Below are 23008 nucleotides of genomic sequence, written 5' to 3' on the forward strand. Positions count from 1 at the left end.
AGGGTCACTGTCATGGCCTGCAGATAGTCCGGATCTTAATCCAATTGAAAATCTTTGGTGGAAGTTGAAGAAAATGGTCCATAACAAGGCTCCAACCTGCAAAGCTGATCTGGCAACAGCAATCAGAGAAAGTTGGAGCCTTATTGATGAAGAGTACTGTTTGTCACTCATTAAGTCCATGCCTCAGAGACTGCAAGCTAAAAGCCAGAGGTGGTGCAACAAAATACTAGTGATGTGTTGGAGCGTTCTTTTGTTTTTCATGATTCCACAATTTTTTCCTCAGAATTGAGTGATTCCATATTTTTTTCCCTCTGCTTGGTCTAAAAAGTAACCGTTACTGACTGCCACAATTTTGTTTCCTGATTTCTTAAAGCCAGAAAGATGCCATTTGAAATGACTTTACTTTTGTGTCATGTCTGTGATCTGCTTTTTTTCTACAAAATTAAACAACTGAATGAACATCCTCCGAGGCCGGTGATTCCATAATTTTTGCCAGGGGTTGTATTTATACATTGCAGAGAGGTAGTTAGATGTTTTTGTTTGAGAACGTTTGTCTGTAGACTTTTCATTTCAAAAGTAATTTGTTGGGAGAATTATGTGAAAATAAACAGTTGTTCCTCGCACCACACTTTTTAAAGGATTCTTGGTAGGGGAAACCTGGGCACAGTGAATCACAGGCACAATGAATCAGTAGCTATATCTGCAAAACTACATATATATACATTTGCAACAGTTATGCCATATTTTTATGCATAAAGATATCCCCCTTATAAATTAATGTTTTGTTTTTGGATACATTAAGGGTAAAACTAAGTAGCAGGTGAAGTCAGTTTTTTCCTATCAAAAGTAAATTTTGTGGATGTCAGTGTCTTTGTATTTATTTCTCACAACAGAGGAAAGGTGGCCCAAAAAAATTATTATTAGTTAGAAGACTACTCCGTCCAACTGATGAGCACGTGTCCAGACTATCAGCTATTTGATAACATGACTCGTTTGTGTCACATGCCCCCGGGGCACAGTGAATCAGGGCACAGTGAATCAGTCTAGAAAGTGATTTGCTAAGCTCCAGTATCAAGTGGATGACAAATATTACTTGTTGAAGCTTATGCATTTATTTTTCCATGAATTTTTTCTATAATTTGTGTATAGAAACAACTGTTTTCACATTTGAACAGAAATTATGTCCGCTGTATTTATAATAGTTTCTAAAGGACTTATATCACTATATCAGACACTCACACATTACACAGCTGGTTTGCTGGATTATAGTTTGTATATGCATCAGCATATATTGAATAATTTTGAAGAAATCTTTATAATCATGTGTTTTTTCATTATATTCTAAGTTGATTCACTGTGCCCCCTGAATTAGTGTCCGGGGCACAGTGAATCAAAAATTTTAAAATAGATTTGAAACACCTGTAAATTACACTTGAGGAGACATAAATAACACAGCCTTATAAACAATAACTTGCTGCATTAAATCCACAACAGAATGACTGAAACTTGTGCATAATGTGTTTACGAGGTCTATTAGAAAAGTATCCGACCTTATTATTTTTTTAAAAAACCATATGGATTTGAATCACGTATGATTACATCAGCCAAGCTTGAACCCTCGTGGGCATGCGAGAGTTTTTTCACGCCTGTCGGTTACGTCATTCGCCTGTGAGCACGCCTTGTGGGAGGAGTGGTCCAGCCCCCTCGTCGAAATTCCTTTGTCTGAGAAGTTGCTGAAAAACACAGGAAAAACACCTCCGTTGGAAGCCTTAAGGACAAGTTGGAACATGCCCTGCTGTTAAACAGTTTCTCAGATACTCAACTGAAAGCCACCAAAAGCCGCCTGGATTTTACAAATGGTTATCAACACGGAGGTGTTTTTCTTGTGGCGGGCGCGCTGCGCCGGCTGCGAGCCGACGCGCCAATCCGTCCGCACGTCTTTCATTTAAAAAAATGTCCTTTAACAGTGGAATGTCTGGATAAACTGCTGATCCTGACTTCTTCTGAAAGTTCTCTGTTCTCTCACGATGTCCTGGGTCAACAGAGGCTTAAATTTGGAGGTTTTCAGCTTGAAACAGGATGACGACGTCGCCTCGGAGCGCTGCGCGACGTCCCGCTCCGTGGGAAGTCCTTACAGCGATACAAACAATCCAAAATCTCTCATCAGCCGTTAAAATTTTCACCGAAAACCAGCTTAATTTGTCGAATGGTATCCACTTGGATGTGCCTCACAGTTTTGGAAAAAATTTTGATGAAGCACAGCGCCAGTCTCTCAGCAACTTCTCAGACAAAGGAATTCCGACGAGGGGGCTGGACCACTCCTCCCACAAGGCGTGCTCACAGGCGAATGACGTCACCGACAGGCGTGGAAAAACTCACGCATGCGCACGAAGGTTCAAGCTTGGTTGACATAAAAACATATGAATCAAATCCATATAGTTTTTTAAAAAAATAAAAAGGTAGGATACTTTTCTAATAGACCTCGTATGATGCCACAAAATAACATTTTTGATCCACTGTACCCCAGTTTCCCCTACTAAGCAGGTTGTTGTTGGTTTTAAAAAAATACACTTATTTTTCTGACAGCAAGTCAGATAAACAGCATGCATGTTGGCTGTTTGGTCGACAGCGTGTAATCTGATTTTCTGCTGTCAGACAACAGGAGGCGACACATCAGAGCGCAAAGCTCAGCTGCTCACAAAATGACAACATCAACCTTGCACTGTTCTGGACTTCTTCTGAGTCCAGAACTATTATCCAAGATAAAAAAAATAATAATAATCAAAGATAACTTTAATCTAATCCACAAATATTTTGACCATTGCAGTGTCCGTCCACTGAGGAAGACATGCTCTCATTGCAGTTTGTATGATTATAAACAGGATATAGAAATACATTTTGTACAGAGAACAACCTTGGGTCAAGGAAGACCTGACTAATTTTTGGATCATATCCATATCAAGGTGCAGATCTGCATTTGTTCAAAGATCAAATACAAGAAACAAACAAAGCAATAATACAAACCGAATGACTGAAGGTAACTGCAGAGGTAACAGGTTAACTGTGATGTAACTTTATAAAGAAACTAATTAGTCACAGATAACCGAGTAAAAGTAAATAGTAACTTGAGTGCAACTGTAATGGGGTGACCTGGAGTAACTAAGGGACTTAAAGTAACTGACTAATGTGCCACTGGTTAACCTGAGGTTACTAATGTGTAGTTAAGTACCTGTACTTTATCAACTTTAAATGACTCCTTTAAAGTGACCTCATCCGACCTTTTGACTTGTGGCATCATAAAGGAAAACCTAACTCTTGCACAGTGACATCTGAAAGTCAAGTCAAGTCTGGGAGCATGCATTGGAACCGTGCTTCACCGCATCCACAACACCACCCAGGCAGACAACCGGTCCACCCTACTAAACACCTATTTGTCTACTGAAGCCAGGTGAAATGTGGGCATCCCCTTGGCTTTCTCCAGCTACTGGGGTCCTCAGCACTCAGGCACCTGCATGCGGGGTCATGCAGAGAAACGGGTCACATGGACAAAATGTCAAAGCGGACGCTCCCTCACAATGCAGGTAATGCTCCTCATCTTAGTGTCCTTCAGCAACCGCTTGGTTGATACAAAGTCATTCTAGTGGTACTCAAGAATTCTCTGAAGAAAACTTGTAACCAGAGATACAGTCATCACTTTAGCTCACTGGTTAGTTAGTGTCGAAGTCCCACAACTATACAGCAAGACAGGCAGCACCAGGACCTTAAAGACTTAGACCTTTGTTCTCCTGCAAAGATAATGTCATCGCCAAACACCCCTGTTCAGTGACCTCATGACTCCATAAATTCTTCCCAGGTGCATCTCAATCTCAAAAGCCAAGGACCCATAGACATCTTCAAGGAAAACTTATTTTTGCCCTGATGACATCATAAAGAAAACTCAATTTTTTTCCCCATGACCTGAAGGAAAACTTAATATTCTACCCTGATGATATTGTTAAGAGTCATTAAGTCTTACAGCTGAATCACAGCCTGCTCAGGCTCTTCAGGCCAGTGCTCATCTCAGAGACCATACTGTGAAGTGAATTAGAGTCCATTACCCCCCAATGATGGGATGACAGTCGGTCACAGGTCATCATGCCATGAGGATCAATGTTCAATAGAGCAGCAGATAACTGAAACAATCCTTCAAATGGTGATACAAAAACCACATTGGACACAAATACACCTTAGACATTACTCTTTTGAAAAAAACGATTTGCCACTTGAATTTTCAATTGGTGGTCAGGTACGGGTCAATAGAAGAATAAAACGGATCAAAAGTAAAAGACGATCCAATCATATTGAATACTATATCACATTATTTGCCTGATCTTAAAGATTCCAAAAAGGTATAGTTTGGACTATCTGTGACTAAATTCTATGGAGTTATGGGGTAAAAACAGCAAGAATGGTAACAAAGATCAATTTCAGTTTGTACAGGGGTCAAAAGTTAAACTAAAAAGTGATGCAAATTATTGGTTGAGCTAATAGGATTAAGAAATGGAATAGTTTTGACAGTGTTGGTCTCCAAAGTAAAAAAAAAAAATCAAACAATGTCAACACCCATTGGATTCTATGACATGTGACATATGTTACCCTGTAACATGATAACTAAGCGTGACACATGGTGCAAACTATTCCTCTTTAAACCCTATTAACTCAACTAATAATTTGCATCACATTTTACCAAAACTGGAGTAACTTTAACAACTGACCTGACCGCCGATTGAAAATTTGAGTGGCCAGTCGGTTTTTCCAAAAAAGGAATGTCCAAAGAATATTCATGTCAAATTTGATGCTTCTATCGCCATTTGCAGGATTCTAAATATTCTCTTAACTGCTGCACTATCAGTGATAAGCATCAAAGATAAAAGATCAGGGTCAAAGTTGCGTGATTGTGGTTCAACTAAAAGGGGATTGCAGAATTCCAGCAGCTACACCATAATGACCAGTAAAATGACACTCACCATTTAAAAATTGTATGTTTTCAGACTATTTATCACCAACAACACTGATGCTTGCCTGACTGATCTGCTCCTATAGCATCACCAATGTCCGAAGCAACTGTTGTCAGCAGTCCTTTTAGAAGACAAATTATGATTTTTTTAAACAATTGCTATTGTTAATTTTATCTGCTTTTGTGTACATTGTATGTATGTTGTAGGCCCTTAACATTTACTATAAAATACATATTTACATATTTTCTACAAATTCTGTTGCTCCACCGCTACATAATCAGAGTCCCACCTGGTGCCCCCAAGGAAAATAAGACCTGTAGAGCTGCCACTGTGACGCATGTACTATCTCTAGACACACCTGAAGGCTTCAGCAGGGGAGAGTGGAATCTGACACGTAGCTCTGGTGATTTTATCTTTTATCAGCAGTGAAGCCTGAAGGGGACACAGTGTCGCAGCTTATACAATGAGGAGGCCAGCAGGAAAAAAATGAAAAATAAAAAAATCCCAGAGGGCAAACGTATCTGCGGCTATCATTAGGGACATTCGGCGACACACAACTGACCTAGAACAAACTCTGCCTTTGCTGCTGATAGAAAGAAATGGAAGCCATCATTAAAAACAATGTCAGGTCATTCATGTTCATATTGCCCCCTGCTGGTGATAAGCAGAATATTTTTTTCCCAAACCTATTACACTGATGTATCACTGAAGAGATGTAGTTTGATATACTGCTGAAAATGAGTCATATGTCTTTAATATGCAGAACCAAACCTAACAAAATTAATTACTGGAATCAAAGTTTTTGAAACTTTTGTAATAATAATAATCAACAACATCTGCATCCTTCCTCCTCCACTGTGATTCCATTTAAAAGGCCTATAATATTCATACTTTCTAGGCATGCATTTCTCTGTCATACACAAATCAATCGCGGATGCAGTTGGAAGGTGCATCCACGCAGACCACATTTCTGAAGAAATGTGTGAGGTTTTGACTCACTGGGTGCAATGGTGAGAAATGTTGGTTTCTCAGAATGCAAAAGATGGAGAACCATGCTCTACTTCTCCTGGGTCAGGCTCAAAACTCAATCGATTTTTTATGCATGTGGAACACATTTTTTAAAACAGCATTTCCATGAGGGTGACTTTTAAATTCTAAAAATAAGCAAGATGGACAGATAAACATGCAATGAACAACATACTGTATGATATCTGATGCAGGCTGAGCAACAGAAAACATCACAGTTTTGGAAACCAATAAAAATGTGAATCCATCTGTTTTTTTTTTTTTTTAAATCAACTTAAAATCTAAAATAAAAATAAAATAAAATAAACTTAAAATCAATAAATTCAACACTGTTGAATTGTACTTTAATAATTAATAATAATAATTAATAATAATGGAATTTTGTTTGTTTTGTGTGTCACTGGCTGAGCACAAAGAGCACAAACCGGGGTTCTTGCCAGCACAGTTGTTTTCTATTTCCTTTTGTAAAAGGACATGTCGCACATTGTTACCGCCCCAGTTAGAAACACAAAGTGGCCTTCAAAATCCAGGAAATAGTGCTTCAAAGGGCTATAAATTTCAAAATTTTCTGGGGGGAAAGAATGCCCCTGGGTCAGAACCCTGCAAACCCAATAAGCATGTATTTTTTTGTTGTTTTGTTTTTTTTAATCCTGGGAGGAAAGCCTGGGAGTTGCCAGAGGAAACCCATGCAGACAACATGCATTCTCAGTACAGATTGGAACTGGGCACCGGCGCATTCCAAACCTGCATCTTCTTGCTGTGAGGAAAAGGTGCTAACCACTGGGCCACCGTGCTGCTGGTGCTAATGTATTGCATGTTGGTAAATTTTCATTGCAGATAAATTTTGTTAAGAACACGGAGCTCCGTATGCGAACAAAGTGATTAAGTATTTACCTCCAACAAAATGTTTGTGCCTATGCGACTGGTTTTTACAGGTCACAGTGAACATGGAGCCAACCATTTCCAACTCCATTCTGCATTGGTTAGAAACCTGTGAAACAACAATCTCGCCTTTTTCCTCTGTACTTGGTTCATAGACCTGCTACACGATTCAGAACCATCCTTCCGAACTGTTTGAAGCAGACTCAGTAGTGCTGAGTACACGAGACATGCAGTTATCTTGTAATGGTACGTTTTTGTTTCCACTCCAACATGTGGGCCATATGTCGCGAGGCTCATACAAATCCCATGATACACTAGTGTGTGATGTCAGCTGCAAACACTCTATAGGGGTGCAACCGCTGAGTCCTCTTGTTGTTTCATTCTTCTATTTTCCATTTCTTCTCAAATGCTCCTAAATCATGCACACTGTAGCTTTACGCAGCAGTGGGCACAGCTAACCATAAAGTTAGCTTCGATAACAGCTAATCAGCTAACTGAAAAGTTATAAACCACCCAAACATTTTTTGGAAGCTACAGCTAACCGATTACTTTCAGTATTGTCTCCGGTACACTTGCAACTACTAACAAGCCAATTTTGAGTTTTAACACCACGATCGCTTCTGGTAGCATTAAAGGCGACCACAAATCCAAACAATAAGTCAGCATTTCTGTCTTTGTGTGCCTGCCCACTACTGAAAGTTCCTGTTTACTACATAGCTTGCAGCAGTTGAGAGGAGGAGCAGCGAAGCTCAACTCCACACACGCACACTCACGCACGTCATTATTCCTTAGCAGAATACAAGTCGTGAGGGAGACGTCTTGGAAAATAAAGCAGTTTTGACTTATGGTTTTGATAACAAAAAAAATAATCTGGATAGAATAACTCCATAAATATCAATTCTGTCATTTGTACAAAGTTAAAATATAACATATCTTTTAATTTTAAATAATGCACTAATTCTGAAGTTTTGTAACAAACACAGACAGATGCCAAAGGGATTATGGGTAAATGAGCCTACACATTAATGTGACGTGACGTGTGTGTTGGTATTTACATATAAATGTGCTTTTGTAAAATATGCCATTTTATTCATATGTAAAAAAAAAAAAAAGAAAAAGAAAATTTTGTAAAAGCAAAAAGGCAAGTTTTGATTACTGTCTGATATAAGCAGGGTCAAGATGCATAGAAGACTGCCATCTACTGGTGCCCAGATGCTCAGACTCTTACCCATAATCCTTTGCATACCTGTTTTTGTTTTTATTTTTTCGTGCGCCAGAGAGTTGCTGCAGTTTAAACAAGAATCCACGACGACAATTGTAAATGAACATTATGTAACATTATGCATATTTCTTTAGCTGCTGCAAGAGGCTGCAACAACTCTCAGGAGTGCAAAGCATTATGGGATATCTCATTACTTAGGGCGATTACTGCCATGAACACTACTGGCCACTAGATGGCAGTAGAGACCATGAAAACTTGCCAAAACAAATATTCCAAATAATCTGTGTGCTATATTTAATCTGCGTGGAATTTAATAAACGCAAACCGAATTTCAGACATCTTATAATTATTACTCTGGAACAAAGACAACAAGCAGTGTTGAGGACAATAAGCAGGACATTATAAAGCAAACAGGAATCGATTGCAACTCTCAGTGATTCCAACTGAAAATAATGGAGAAGCAACCTGAGCTTCTTCTGGCATTTTTACATAAAACAAACAATAACAACGTCTATAAACCCAGAGAATAAATTCATGAGAGTTTTAGGCACAATATACCAAGAGTTTAATGCTGTTGTCCGTGTGGAGCCTGATCAGAGCGTCTCAAATGCATTTCTCCTGTCGTGACTGTACTGAGATTACCCATAATGCACCTGGACACAGCATTATCCACATGAAAACCTTCAAAATTAGTGCAATACTTAAAACTAAAACATATAGCTGTCTTCACTTCATAAAACTTCAGACATGACATTAATTTAAATAACATCTCCAAAATTACTTTGGTTAAAATTTTAACCATAAGTTAAAACTGTATGCCTCTGGATGACTTGGGTGATATTGCCGCTGAGTTAGTATGGTGTCAAGAGCAATTATCTTGTGACTAGCTCTTCTGATTGCAGAGGATAGAGCGATTTCTTCTGAAACCAGTTCTTCTCTGTCTACAGAGAATAGAGCTGTTTATCTGCTACAAAACATTTAACAGGTAAGCGCTAAAATCATTGATATCAGACTTAACAAGGGTTGTTAACTGTTTCAGATTTATTACTTCACCTGTCAAAACATGTTAGCGATCTAAAAATGATTGGATCAAATCTTATCAGAAGATAATTGGTCTGATGATGGTTTTCAGAGTTATCTGAAAAGCTAATCCGATAATGAAAACATTATCTTAGATAATTAGCGGTTAGCGGATTAGCGGAACTGTGCCCACCACTGGCTTTAAGCTTGAGATGTGTCCTGATTTACAATTGGGCACCACAGTCTCGTTTGAGGGCGGGTGCTAAAGGGGTAAAATATGATGCATATCCTCTATTTCCGGGGACAGAAACACTGGATTTTCTCTGAGTTTTTGGGCAAATTACAAGCAAACAAATAAAGTGAAAATGCAAAGAAAAAGTGATGACGCAGTGGGAAAGTGGACATGTGTTGCGGTTTGTTTATGACACGGAGCTCAAACGTTATCGAGGCGTGAAACTACAGCTACTCTGGTTAGCATTTACTGAACAGACCTCTTCCATTTGCCTCATCTTCCCGTCTCCACTGGGAACCGAAGAAAGAACTTTTCACGACTGCTTCGATTGGAGCCAAAAACAAAACAGCAGGCCATTTTTCTGTGTGAAGTAATGCTGTGTTTGTATTGCACAACAGGAGCAGCGGTCCCCATAAGTGGTCAAATCCCGCGATATCACGCAGGGTTCAAACGAGACTGTGCTGCCCTATTAACTCACCTGTCAGGATCCACTGGAGTGATGTCTATTCTGGGAGGGGCTCCAAAGGGCAGGAATGTTGGCCTGGTCATTAACTCTTCGTCAGGCGTCCGTGACCTCTCCCCGAGTCGCCACAACAACGGGGGTAGTTGAAGGTTACCTGAGAATCGGCGTCGGCAGCGCCGCATGTCCACGCCCAGTGTGCAAGATGGGGATGTGAAAGACTCACTGAGGCAGCAGTCTGAAGGCTCTTTGCCATCCTGAAAGTGATACAAAGAAAGAAAAAACAAGATTAGGACTTCAGTATTCATTCAGGAGGAAAGAGCTAAAAAAAAAAAAATCACAAGAGAAAAAATGAAAAGAACAACACAAACGCTAACTCACACGAGGAAAAAAATTAAAGAAATCACTTCAGTTGGTGTGCTGACCGGGATTCAAGCAAATCAAACAAATTTTTCAACTTTGGCTGAACCTGTCTGATGTTTATGCAGGGAGTGACTACTTAATATTTAACATGAAAATACTGTTGATTTGCTGCAGCATCACTCTCAAACTCATTTTAAACATCTTACACATGTGGTCTTCTTGGGCTTTCTCCAGAAACTGAAAAATGTGAATTGTGTAATGTACCTATATTCACAAATATAAGTTGTGCTTGTCAAGAGAAATTCTGCCCTTCAGTAGGTCCTTCTGGCAAACTTTGGTATCTGAAAACTCAAGAACCGGAAACTCCCAAAATCAAAATTTGTATACGTTAATAATGGGAAGTCAAACTCTGTATGGCAAAAAAACAAACAAAAAAAAAACATGCATTTCTGACATTTAGAAGTGTCTTTTTTTGTTTTTAGGTTTCAAGTAGGAAATGTACAAGAAGCCCTGAAATGCTCACGTCTCCCACTAGATGGTGACAAAAGCTGCTCAAATGTGCGGCAACGTCTTGACAAAAATCACAATGTTAGAACTACCCCGCAAATACAGAGTTCAGTGACATGGAGGAAACACGTGCACATGCTCAAGGATGGACATTCATGCTGTGTTTGATGGAAACTGATTTTTGTTATGGTTCATTTTGGCACAGTGAAAATGTAATTGCAATGAACATACTGACAACTGGCACCGCAAACCTGTGCAAGTCTTCCCTCTCCAGCAGATATACCATGAAAACATCATGTGAAATATTGCCAGATTGTACCCTGATTTCTTTCTAGCAGGATCTCTGGCCACTTATGTTTACTAGCTGTGTTCATCACTTTCATTCTGCTTCACTTTTAAGGGTTTTTTTTTTTTTTGGCACTTTCACTTGTAAATAAATGTCAGCAACCATGGCATTACCACAGAAAGGGTGTCATGGCATTTTGTCACTGGATTTTAACCCCTGAGGGACAAAATCCTGAATCCAAAATTTTTTTGTGGACAAGGCAAAATTTTTTATAATCTTCTTGATATAACACTGCAAATCCTTTATTCATCACCCTGACATCAGTGTGTGTGTCTGTGTGAATGGGTGAATGTAAGGCATCATTATAGTGTTTTGAGCTTCCGATATAGATGGAAAAAGCACTATATAAATGCAATCCATTTACCATTTATCCTTTATACTAAGTAACATGATTATGGCTGTGAACAGAAAATCCTTTTTCAAGACTTAAATGGTTGAAAAAAAATCCAAAAAGGGACTAGCCCTTTTAAGATTTTGTAAGGATTTTATGGATATGGGTACCACTGACTTGTGCACCTCAGTGAAATGTAAACCATGTTTTCCTTAGTGCAGCTTGTTTCCCCACGTTCATCAACAGTTTGTCCACTAAGTGGCACCATAAGCTCGTCAGTGACTAAAGGTGGTCTCGCACACACTCAGAAAACAGCCAAAAAACATGTTCCTGAGAAACCACAAAGTTGATGTAGTGAGCTCATCACTACAGGGCCTTTATGACCTCACATAGACGTGTAATAAACAACACTGGAAGAATACCTGCTAAAACGGCTTTAAGACATTATTTATAGTGTTACATTCATAAATTACACAAAACTGAAAAGATTTTTTTGTCCTCTAAAGCTTCCTCACTTTTCTTCTGCCTCATTTGCTGCCTTAATTTATCTTGTTAGCGTGCACACTGTGTGGCAAACTGATTGCAGGACATAAATAACCACCATTCTTCCTCCCCTTTCTCATTTCTGTACGGGTTTGAAGGCCATGTTGAATGCAACATGTGTTTGTGGTGTGTAACGTGTTTCATTCGGCACCTTGAACTACACACCTGCGTGGAAATGTAGTCACTCGCTCTTCTCTGTCATCTCAACGGTTTTTGTTCACACTTTTAAAACACTGCAAGCGACTGCACAAAGTCTGACTCTCAGATTCTCATCAAGCGTCCTTTTATCAGAAACACCTCAGCAGCACTGTGCACAAACAGAAACACTCATTCAGTCGTGTCTCTGTCCAGTTAAATTTCCCTTGCAATTTGCACCAAATAATTTTAGCAAATTGTTCATCCTTCTTGTGCAAAGATCACGCTGAACCAGTCACATCATCCCTGTTAACTACATTTAACAGGCCCCCATACGAGAGGACTGTTGCCATATTAATTGTCCTGTAAATAACAGGAAAATAATGAGATGAGCAGAATAGTGTGTCTCCTTTCCTTGCTTCTGCCATTCTTTATACAACCAAATGTATTTTCTTTATACAATCAACTGTATTCCAGTTGCTTGTTCACTGTTTGTAACATATTTTCCTTAAAAAAATACAAAATTATCCACTTGCCAAAACATATGCAAATTAATTTTAAAACAAATGAAAATGCATACCAATGTGGTCCAAAACTATTATTAACTGCATGTAACCACTTTATAGACTTCCAGTTAACCCGGCAAAGAGGATGATAATCCTCGCTTAGCATTGTTAGCTTAATTAAAGAGAAATCCCATAGAGAAAATGGCTAAGCTAGCCAAGTTAGCATTTTACGGATGATAATCCTCGCTTAGCATTGTTAGCTTAATTAAAGAGAAATCCCATAGAGAAAACGGCTAAGCTAGCCAAGTTAGCATTTTACTTTTTTAACCATTATAAACACACAAAATATGAACAAACAGCTTCTTGTAACTTATGACTGTTGTAATGGATGTACAGGAGCCTTATACAGCTAACCAAGAGATAAAGGGAGTTTAAAAACCAGATATGGCTTACTTTAAGTGTCTTCCATTACTCACATAAGCTAAGCTAATGCTAATTAGCATCATGACCATAACTACTTCACAGACTCTCAAACAAACAAAACTACACTTCCTGGTGTAACACATAAGGATGCTGTTTTAATATAACCACAAAAGGTGTGCTTGGTGACATATACTAACCTGTAAATAACAGGAAAATAATGAGATGAGTAAAGAGGCAGTGCATCTCCTTTCCTCACTTCTGCCGTTCTGAAGATGAGGGATTTTGAACACACTGAGCAGTCTCAGGGGGAGGCTGTCCCCCTCCTGGCAAAACGTGGAACTACACTAAAACTAAATTCCTCACAAAAACCTTACTCCCTTTCATGATTTTCAAAGAAACAACACAAAAATGTGATCACACATTTCTGTGTGTCACACACAGTTGTGTTCAAAATAACAGCAATGTTTTTAAAAAAGTGAGTAAAATGGACTGCATTTACAGTGGGGAAAATAAGTATTTGACTCCCTGTCAGTTTTGCAGGTTTTCCCACCTACAAAGAATGGAGAGGGCTGTCATTTTTATCGTAGGTACACTTCAACTGTGAGAGACCGAATCTAAAGAAAATCCAGGAAATCACACTGTACGATTTTTAAATAATGAATTTGCATTTTATTGCATAAAATAAGTATTTGATCCCCTAGAAAAACTTAACAATTGGTACAGAAACATCTGTCTGCCATTACAGAGGTCAGACATTTCCTGTAGTTCTTGACCAAGTTTTCACACACTGCAACAGGGATTTTGGTCCACTCCTCCATACAGATCTCCTCCACATCTTTCAAGTTTGGAGTTTCAGCTCCCTCCAAAGATTTTCTATTGAGTTCAGGTCTGGAGACTGGCCAGGCCACCTTGAAATGCTTCTTACAGAGCCCCTCCTTAGTTGCCCTGGCTGTGTGTTTGGGGTCACTGTCATGCTGGAAGACCCAGCCATGACCCATCTTCAATGCTCTTACTGAGGAAAGGAGGTTGTTGATACATGACCCCATCCATCCTCTCTTAAATACGGTGCAGTCGTCCGGTCGCCTTTGCAGAAGAGCACCCCCAGAGTATGATGTTTCCACCCCCATGCTTCACGGTTGGGATGGTTTTCTTGGGGTTGTTCTCATCCTCTAAACATGGTAAGTGGAGTTGATTCCAAAAAGCTCTATTTTGGTCTCATCTGACCACATGACCTTCTCCCATGCCTTCTCTGGATCATCCAGATGGTCACTGGTGAACTTCAAACAGTCCTGGACATGTGCTGGCTTGAGCAGGGGGACCTTGCTGCCCTGCAGGATTTTAAACCAAGACAGCATCATGTGTTACTAATGTAATCTTTGTGACTGTGGTCCCAGCTCTCTTCAGGTCATTGACCAGGTCCTCCTGTGTAGTTCTGAGCTTTCTCAGAATCATCCTTACCCCACAAAGTGAGATCTTGCATGGAATCCCAGCCCGAGGGAGATTGACAGTCATCTTGTGTTTCATCCACTTTCTAATAAATAATCATAACAGTTGTTGTCTTCTACCAAGCTGCTTGCCTGTTGTCCTATAGTCCATCCCAGCCTTGTGCAGGTCTACAGTTTTGTCCCTGGTGTCCTTAGACAGCTCTTTGGTCTTGGCTATGGTGGACAGGTTGGAGTGTGATTGATTGAGCGTGTGAACAGGTGTCTTTTATACAGGTAGAGTGCAGAATAAGAGGGCTTCTTAAAGAAAAATTAACAGGTCTGTGTGACCCAGAATTCTTGCTGGTTGGCAGGGGGTCAAATACTTATTTTATGCAGTAAAATACAAATTAATTATTTAAAAATCATACAATGTGACTTTCTGGATTTTTTTTTTTTTTTTTAGATTCTGTCTCACAGTTGAAGTGGACCTATGATAAAAATTACAGACCTCTCCATTCTTTGTAGGTGGGAAAACCTGCAAAACTGACAGGGCGCCACATACTTATTTTCCCCACTGTATATAGCGCTTTTCCATCTGCATCAGATACTGAAAGCGCTTTACAATAATGCCTCACATTCACCACGATGTCAGGGTGCTGCCATACGAGGCGTTCACTACACACTGGGAGCAACTAGGAGATTAAGGACCTTGCCCAAGGGCCCTTAGTGATTTTCCGGTCAGGCTGGGATTTGAACCGAGGATCCTCTGGTCTCAAGCCGAACACTTAACCACTAGATCATCACCTCCCTAAAGTAAAGCTCAAAATGCAGTGGCCAAACGGAACATTCTAATCAAAATCAAAATATGAAGAAAAATTTAACAAATTATCAAATTTTAATCAAAGTAGACTGTTGGTCTGAGCAATGCCGAACAACCCATTTTACTCAGATTTTCAGAGAGAAATGCAAAGCAACCAGCATGTACAACATTTGCTGCCTTCGTCCTTAAATAAGGGCCACCTGTAAGGCTGTAATAAGGGTCATAGAAAGAAAAATGCAGACACTGCTATTTTTTTGAACAACCTAATATTTCTTTTTCTTCACTTTCTGTAAAGTAATAACATATCATTTTGATTTGGAATAGAATTGGCAGTGCCCCCAATGCATTTGCATGTATTGTAAGGATTTTGATCTTTAATCACTTTTTTAAACACACGAATATTATTTTAAACACAGCTGGACAAGGATCCATACTTCTACTTCCAGGATTGTTCAACCTTGGGTGGGATCTTAATACCATATTTTCAAAGACTAACTTTTTTTTCTTTCGTTCTTTTTTAAACTAGCCTGGAAGGTCCTGCAACTTATATTCCAAAGCGACTTACATATGAAAAAAATACTGCATTATCATCTATGTCCACAAGATGGCACTATCTACATGCATGACAAACTGATCCTACCGTGATTCAAACTCTGGAGCAGAAAAAGAAGCAGCTCTGATGAGGGAGGCAAGAAAACTGAAAGGCAACACTCTCAAATAAAAAGAGGGAATATAATTTTCATACTTCTTGGCACAACACTGGCTTGAACTGTTTGACAATAAAAACAGCAACAGCAAAACAGATAAGTGCATTCATTTTGCAGGTTTTTACCATGCACATTATTCCAGCTGTGATCACCTGTTTACTCACATTTTCTGCCTCATGCTACAACAGTGCCTCTGGATTGGCAGGCTGGGGTGGTGGTCCCTCTGTTTAAGAATGGTGACCGGAGGGTGTGTTCCAACTACAGGGCGACTCACCTCAGCCTCCCCGGGAAGGTCTATTCCAGAGTACTAGAGAGGAGAATTCGACCGATAATCAAACCTCGGATTCAGGAGGAGCAGTGTGGTTTTCGTCCTGGTCGCGGCACACCGGACCAGCTCTACACCCTCCATCGGGTGCTCGAGAGTTCATGGGAGTTCGTCTAATCAGTCCACATGTGTTTTGTGGATCTGGAGAAGGCGTTCAACCGTGTCCCTCGAGGCGCCCTGTGGGGAATGCTCCGGGAGTACGGGGTCCGGGGTCTTTTGTTAAGGGCTATCCGGTCCCTGTACGACCGCAGCAAGAGCTTGGTTCGCATTGCCGGTAGTAAGTCAAGCCTGTTTCCAGTGCACGTCGGCCTCTGCCAGGGCTGCCCTTTGTCACCGGTTCTGTTCATTACCTTTATGGATGGAATTTCTAGGCGCAGTCGGGGTGCAGAGAGGGTCCGGTTTGGGAACCACAGAATTTCGTCTCTGCTGTTTGCGGACTATGTGGTTCTGTTGGCTTTGTCAAATCAGGACCTTCAGCGTGCACTGGAGCGGTTTGCAGCTGAGTGTGAAGCATCCAGGATGAAAATCAGCACCTCCAAATCCGAGGCAATGGTTCTCGACCGGAAAAAGGTGCCTTGCCCTCTTCAGGTCGGTGGAGTGTCCTTGCCTCAAGTGGAGGAGTTTAAGTATGTCGGGGTCTTGTTCACGAGAGAGAGACGGATGGAGCGTGAGATCGACAGATCAGTGCAGCGGCCGAAATGAGTTTCCTCCGCAGAGTGGCTGGGCGCTCCCTTAGAGATAGGGTGAGGAGCTTGGTCACTCAGAAGGAGCTCGGAGTCGAGCCGCCGCTCCTCCATGTCAAAAGGAGCATCTTTTTCGGATGCCACCTGGACGCTTCGTTGGAGAGGTGTTCCGGGCATGTCCCATTGGGAGGAGGCCCCGGGGAAGACCCAGGACACACTGGAGAGACAACGTCTCGCAGCTGGCTTGGGAACGCCTCGGGGTTCCCCCGGAGGAGCTGGGGGAGGTGTGTGTGGATCGGGAGGTCTGGGCAGCTTTCATGAGCTGCTGCCCCACCTACAATGAAGCAGAAGAAAATGGATGGATGGATGCTATAACATTAATTAGCTTGGGAGCTAGTGCTCAAAATTAATTATCTGTTTTTGTTTTTTGTTGTTATTTATTTAAATCAATTTAGCTTTGCAAAGGGACTACATGACCCATTAAGAAACACTTCCATTATAACTTTTACACTTAAGTTTATATCATGATATATACCGTTACCGTGAAGGGATTCAATTTATATTGTGATATGAATTTTAAGTCATATCGCCCAGCCCTGTTGACACCTATGATTTTGCTTCTTTTTGCGTGAAGCAAAAGCACCACATTTGAAAAATAAATGCAACTTATAGACTAGTGTGATTTATGTTTTTTTCCTTGAGATGACACATTTTTAGAGAAATACCCTGGTGTAACATAGTTGGGAAAATATGGTACAAGAAAACAGAATAAATCAAACCTCAGCTGTTCCATTTGCTTTCAGTCAAACAATTGCTGAAATTTCACCGCTTTCAGAGAAAATGCTTTTCTGTTCCCCTCGGAGGCTATATAAGCTGGAGCGACAGACAAAAGATGAACTATGCACAATTACTACGTAGTGGTGCACAAAGGCAAAATTCCATAAATTGCCTTCCTGTCCAATTACATGCGGACCTGACTGTCCAGTGAGTCGTGGTTAGTATTTATATTGAGAGCTGGCTTTTGTTGTAGGCAGAGTTGAAGTAGCCACACTGACAACGGTGCATGGGAGCGCCATCCATCGCTTCCTAAATCACAGCCATCGTACCTTTGACAGGGAACAGATTCCCAAATTACAGACATCAGCCTGTCAGTCTTCGGCTGCCAGCACGAGAGGCGAGAAAAGCTCTGAGACCTGGACGGTGATTTCATGTCATGGTGTTGAGTGTTGTCAAAAACAGTGATGTCACTGCATCTCAGAGGAGATCCTCTGCTGCTTTCTGAGAGCGCGTGTAGGAAGCTGCGTACGCATTCAGCTCTGAGGTGGGAGTATTTCTATTTCTGGTATTCTATTACAGATCAGAGCCACCAGCAGTAGCAAGAAAAGTGATTAAATAATGGATTCACAATAGTGAGCACATCTAACAGCAAATCCAACGTCCGGATACTTGGACTTTCCTCCTGCTTTCCCCCCATGTGAATGTGGGTTTTGGGTTTTGTTCTGAACTAATTTCCTTCTACTCACCGCAAGTAGCAACAAAATGTGTTGCATACTTATAACAGTGTGTCTGCTCAGTATTTTTTGCCCTCCTGGATAAAGCGTTCAGTAAAAGCTGCAAACACTGGATGCTGGTTTTAAAGTGCATGCTGATGCCGCTGACGCAAACTGTTAAGAATTCTTATTTTCAAGGCGTTTGCAGAATGTTGGTAGTTTTTCTTTGTGTTACACAAAAACAAACACATTTATGTTTGACAGAGCAACAGCTCAGATTTTATGATCAGCAGTTTCTTGTGTACTCCCTCCAGGCTCCCGTACGGTTCTGACAGTGCGAACAGATGACGGACACAAAAAACAAACAAACAAACAGGAAGCTCGTAAAGAACATTTCCTCAGAAAGTGACATGACCCATACTGGTGGCCGATTGCTCCAACATTCACAGAGATTTTGAACATTACCTGGTGGTCACACACTAAGGGCCCTATCTTGATGATCTAAATTGAACAGCAAGTTCAATAAAGAGCTACTGTGATCTACCGTAATACATATCAATTGCATTACTATTTAAGCAGCGTATAATCTGAGCAAGGAATGTAGCAGTTGTCCTGGATCACAACTGAGACCCAGGCTTTCAATGACTTCCTGGACTCAGCCATCATAAGTGAATCTGTATGCGGTGAAAGAAGAGTTGGAAAATAATATTGATACAGTATGTGTGACATTTAATTTTATGATATGAAAATCAATTTTTAAAGTCAAGAATCATACCCCCATCACACATATGCCGACTGAGCTCGAATTGTGTCAGAATGACACACAATTGGGAAATATTGTCTTGCAGTGCAAAGACCAACGGACAGCAGTCTGTGAGCATCTACATATTTGGTCCCATTTGCTCGGCTGTCCTGAGTGTGCTGCATATGTTTAAAACATTCTTGCCGCCACTGAGATGCAACGCACATCTGACGGCAGTCTATAGGCAGTTTTTGCATCATCTGATCGCAGTCTATATATTCTGACGGCATCAACACAGCATCTGAAACAATCTGATCGCAGCTGATTGAGTTCTGAGACTGATCGGTCACAGGAAAGCCTGCTGACATGTTTTCTGTCATAGCTGTTTCACATTCCAAATCACATTCAATCCGATCCACTTTATTTCTATAGCACATTTTACAAACAGAATGTTACCAAAGTGATGCACAAAAATTTAGTAAAACAGTGCTCCTACCATAAAAATAATATAAATGCATTCAAACCATAAATAAATAAATGATTATATCATTAGAAAAGTACAAAATTAAACCATAGGTAATCCATAATAAAATATCATAAAAGTACAAGTTAAAACACTAAAAGACAACAGAGGACCATACAACCCCACAGAGCTAAAATCCAGAGAATAAAAGTGGATCTTTAGGCAAGACTTAAAACACTCCATCGTGGGGGCAGTTCAGACGTGGAGGGACAGAGTGTTCCAAAGTCTGGGACCTGCCACAGAGAAGGCTCTGTCCCCCCTGGTTTTAAGCCTGGTCTTTGGCACCACAGCTGGAACTTGCCCTCAGACCTCAAAGCACGCGACTGAGAATAAATCTGGAGGAGGTCCACGGGGTACTGTGGGGCCAATCCATTTAAGGCTTTATAAATAAATAATAAAATTGATTCTAAGATTAACAGGGAGCCAATGCAAAGATGCAAGAATAGATGTGATATGAACATGTTTTTTGCTCCTTGTTAACAGGTGCACAACAGCATTCTGGACCAACTGCAATTGGTTAAGGGTATTTTGATTTATTCCAGTGAATTGCAGTAGACGTGACGTGATAAAAGTATGCATGACACACTCAAAATCTGAGGATAAAATCGATTTAATTTAGGCTAAAAGACGAAGATGATAAAAGCTAGATTTAACAACTGCATTGACCTGCTTGTCAAGTTTCCGAATACCAAATCACATCACCTGTCGCTTGTCTACTCATCTCTGTGTCACCACTTAAGTTTGTCACTGTGTGGTTCTTGGCTGCTGGGTTTTTCTAGTTTATAGTGTTATTGTCTGGTTTTGTTAATAGAGTGTTTGTTCATGCTGCTTGTCCTGGTGTTGCTGCTGACTCCCCTCCTGTGTTCCTGTTTGTTTGACCTGCTCATTAGCTTTGGACTCATCATCTGGTCCATTAATCATTGATTTTTTTTTTTCCTACAACTGTCTGGTCGATGTCTGCATTTTTGGATTCAATCCCGTCATAAAACACCTCTAGTATAAGCTTATGTGGACATGGGGTCAATAGGCCATTGAATCGAGTAAAATTACATGAGGCTTCTCACTGAAATTGACACCCAGGAGAATCCCAAACCCAGATTCTCCAAATCCTCACTCAGTTTCTGGAGTATGGGTGTAATGGCACCACTAATTAGAAAAAAAAAGAAGCAAAAATTTAAGTCAAAAACATAACTTCAAAGTCAAGGTCAGTCCTAATACCTTCACCACAAACAAACAAGATGGCAGAAATAAAAAAAAAAGCTGAAATTTATGTGTATATATATATATATATATACACATATATATACGAGGTCTCTTAGATAATAAACCGACCCTTTTATTTTTTTTTTTAACTATATGGATTTGAATGACATGCGATTACACCAATCATGCTTGAACCCTCGTGCGCATGCGTGAGTTTTTTCACGCGTGTCGGTGACGTCATTTCCCTGTGGGCAGGCCTTGAGTGAGATGTGGTCCCGCCCTCTCGGCTGAATTCCTTTGTTTCACACGCTGCTCGAGACGGCGCGCGTTGCTTTATCAAAATTTTTTCTGGACCTGTGAGGAATATCCGAGTGGACACTATTCGAGAAATTAAGCTGGTTTTCTGTGAAAAGTTTAACGGCTGATGAGAGATTATGGGGTGTTTCTGTCGGTGTAAGGACTTCCCATGGAGCGGGACGTCGCGCAGCGCTTCCAGGCGACGTTGTCTGGCTGTTTCGATCTGAAATCATCCTAATTTAAGGTTCTGTTGACCCAGGACGTCGTGAGAGAACAGAGAAGATTCAGAAGAGGCCGGCATGAGGAGTTTATGTGGACATTCCACTGTTAAAGGTCATTTTGTAATGAAAGAACGTGCGCGCAAATTCGCCGAGTCGTTTCCGTGACGACGACGCAAATCTGTGTGCGCCGCGACCAGAAAAACACCTCCGTGTTGAAAACCATTTGTAAAATTCAGGCGGCTTTTGATGGCTTTCAACAAGTGAGTAACTGAGAAATTGTTTAACAGCTTGGGCATGTTCCAACTTGCCCGTTAAGATTTCCAACGGAGGTGTTTTTCCTGCCGCGACCCCCCGCGGTCGGGTCCAGCCCGACATGCGACTCTGCCCGCACGTTCTTTCATTACAAAATGACCGTTAACAATGGAATGTCCGAATAAACTCCTCATGCCGAGTTCTTCTGAAAGTTCTCTGTTCTCTGACAACTTACTGCGTCAACAGAGCCTGAAATGTGGAAGTTTTCAACTTGAAACGGCGAGACGCTGCCGCCTCGAAGCGCAGATCGCCGTCAGGCGCCGTGGACCGTCCTTAAAGCGACAGTTACAGACCAAAATCTCTCATTAGCCGTTAAAATTTTTACCGAAAACCAGCTGAATTTATTGAATGGTGTCCACTCAGTTGTGCCTTACAGTTTTGAAAAAATTTTTATCAAACAAAGCAACAGTCTCTGAGCCATTCCTAAACAATGAAAAAAATCGACGAGCGGGTGGACGACTCCTCACTCAAAGACTGCCCACAGGCGAATGACGTAACCGACAGGCGTGAAAAAACTCTCGCATGCCCACGAGGGTTCAAGCATGTCTGATGTAATAACACGTGATTCAAATCCATATGGTTTTTGAAAAAATAATAAGGTCGGATACTTTTCTAATAGACCTCGTATATACACACACACACACACGAGGTCTGAGCCAAGTATCGGACCTTTTTATTTTTTCAAAAACTATATGGATTTGAATCGTGATTACATCAGACAAGCTTGAATGCTTGTGGGCATGCGAGAGTTTTTTCACGCCTGTTGGTTACGTCATTCGCCTGTGTGCAGGCTTTGAGTGAGGAGTGGTCCACCCCTCCCGTCGGAATCTCTGTCTGAGAACTTCCTGAGAGACTGGCGCTTTGCTTTATCAAAATTTTTTCAGAACCTGTGAGGCAGATCGAAGTGGACACCATTCGAGAAATTCAGCTGGTTTTCCATGAAAATTTTAACGGCTGATGAGAGATTATGGACTGTTGCTGTCGCTTTAAGGACTTCCCACAGAGCGGGACGTCACGCAGCGCTCTGAGATGCCGTCGTCAGCCTGTTTCAAGCTGAAAACCTCCAAATTTAAGCCTCTATTGACCCAGGACGTCGTGAGAGAACAGAGAAGTTTCAGAAGAGCTCGGGATCAGCAGTTTATCCGGACATTCCACTGTTAAAGGAGATTTTGTAATGAAAGACGTGCGGACGGATTGGCGCGTCGGCAGGCACCCGGTGCGGCGCGCCATCAAAGGAAAAACACCTCCATTGGAAGCCTTAAGGACAA

General features: G+C 40.9%; 1 protein-coding gene and 1 long non-coding RNA gene across 2 annotated transcripts in view; both read right to left on the minus strand.

Moving 5' to 3' along the window:
• The window catches only part of pde4ba (phosphodiesterase 4B, cAMP-specific a), a 463830-nt gene that overhangs the window by 387081 nt on the left and 53741 nt on the right, over positions 1–23008 (minus strand). Inside the window, exon 2 of the mRNA XM_034179584.1 lies at positions 9858–10096. Within this exon, the coding sequence (XP_034035475.1) occupies positions 9858–10096 (239 nt within the window). The remainder of the gene's footprint in view (positions 1–9857; positions 10097–23008) is intronic.
• On the minus strand, positions 16595–20502 carry LOC117518460. Its single transcript, XR_004562994.1, has 3 exons — positions 20397–20502; positions 19089–19091; positions 16595–16608 (listed from the first exon to the last, which is right to left on the minus strand). It is a non-coding gene; the product is annotated as an uncharacterized LOC117518460 (long non-coding RNA).

The sequence above is a fragment of the Thalassophryne amazonica genome, chromosome 10, assembly GCF_902500255.1.
Source record: "Thalassophryne amazonica chromosome 10, fThaAma1.1, whole genome shotgun sequence".
Taxonomy (NCBI): domain Eukaryota; kingdom Metazoa; phylum Chordata; class Actinopteri; order Batrachoidiformes; family Batrachoididae; genus Thalassophryne; species Thalassophryne amazonica.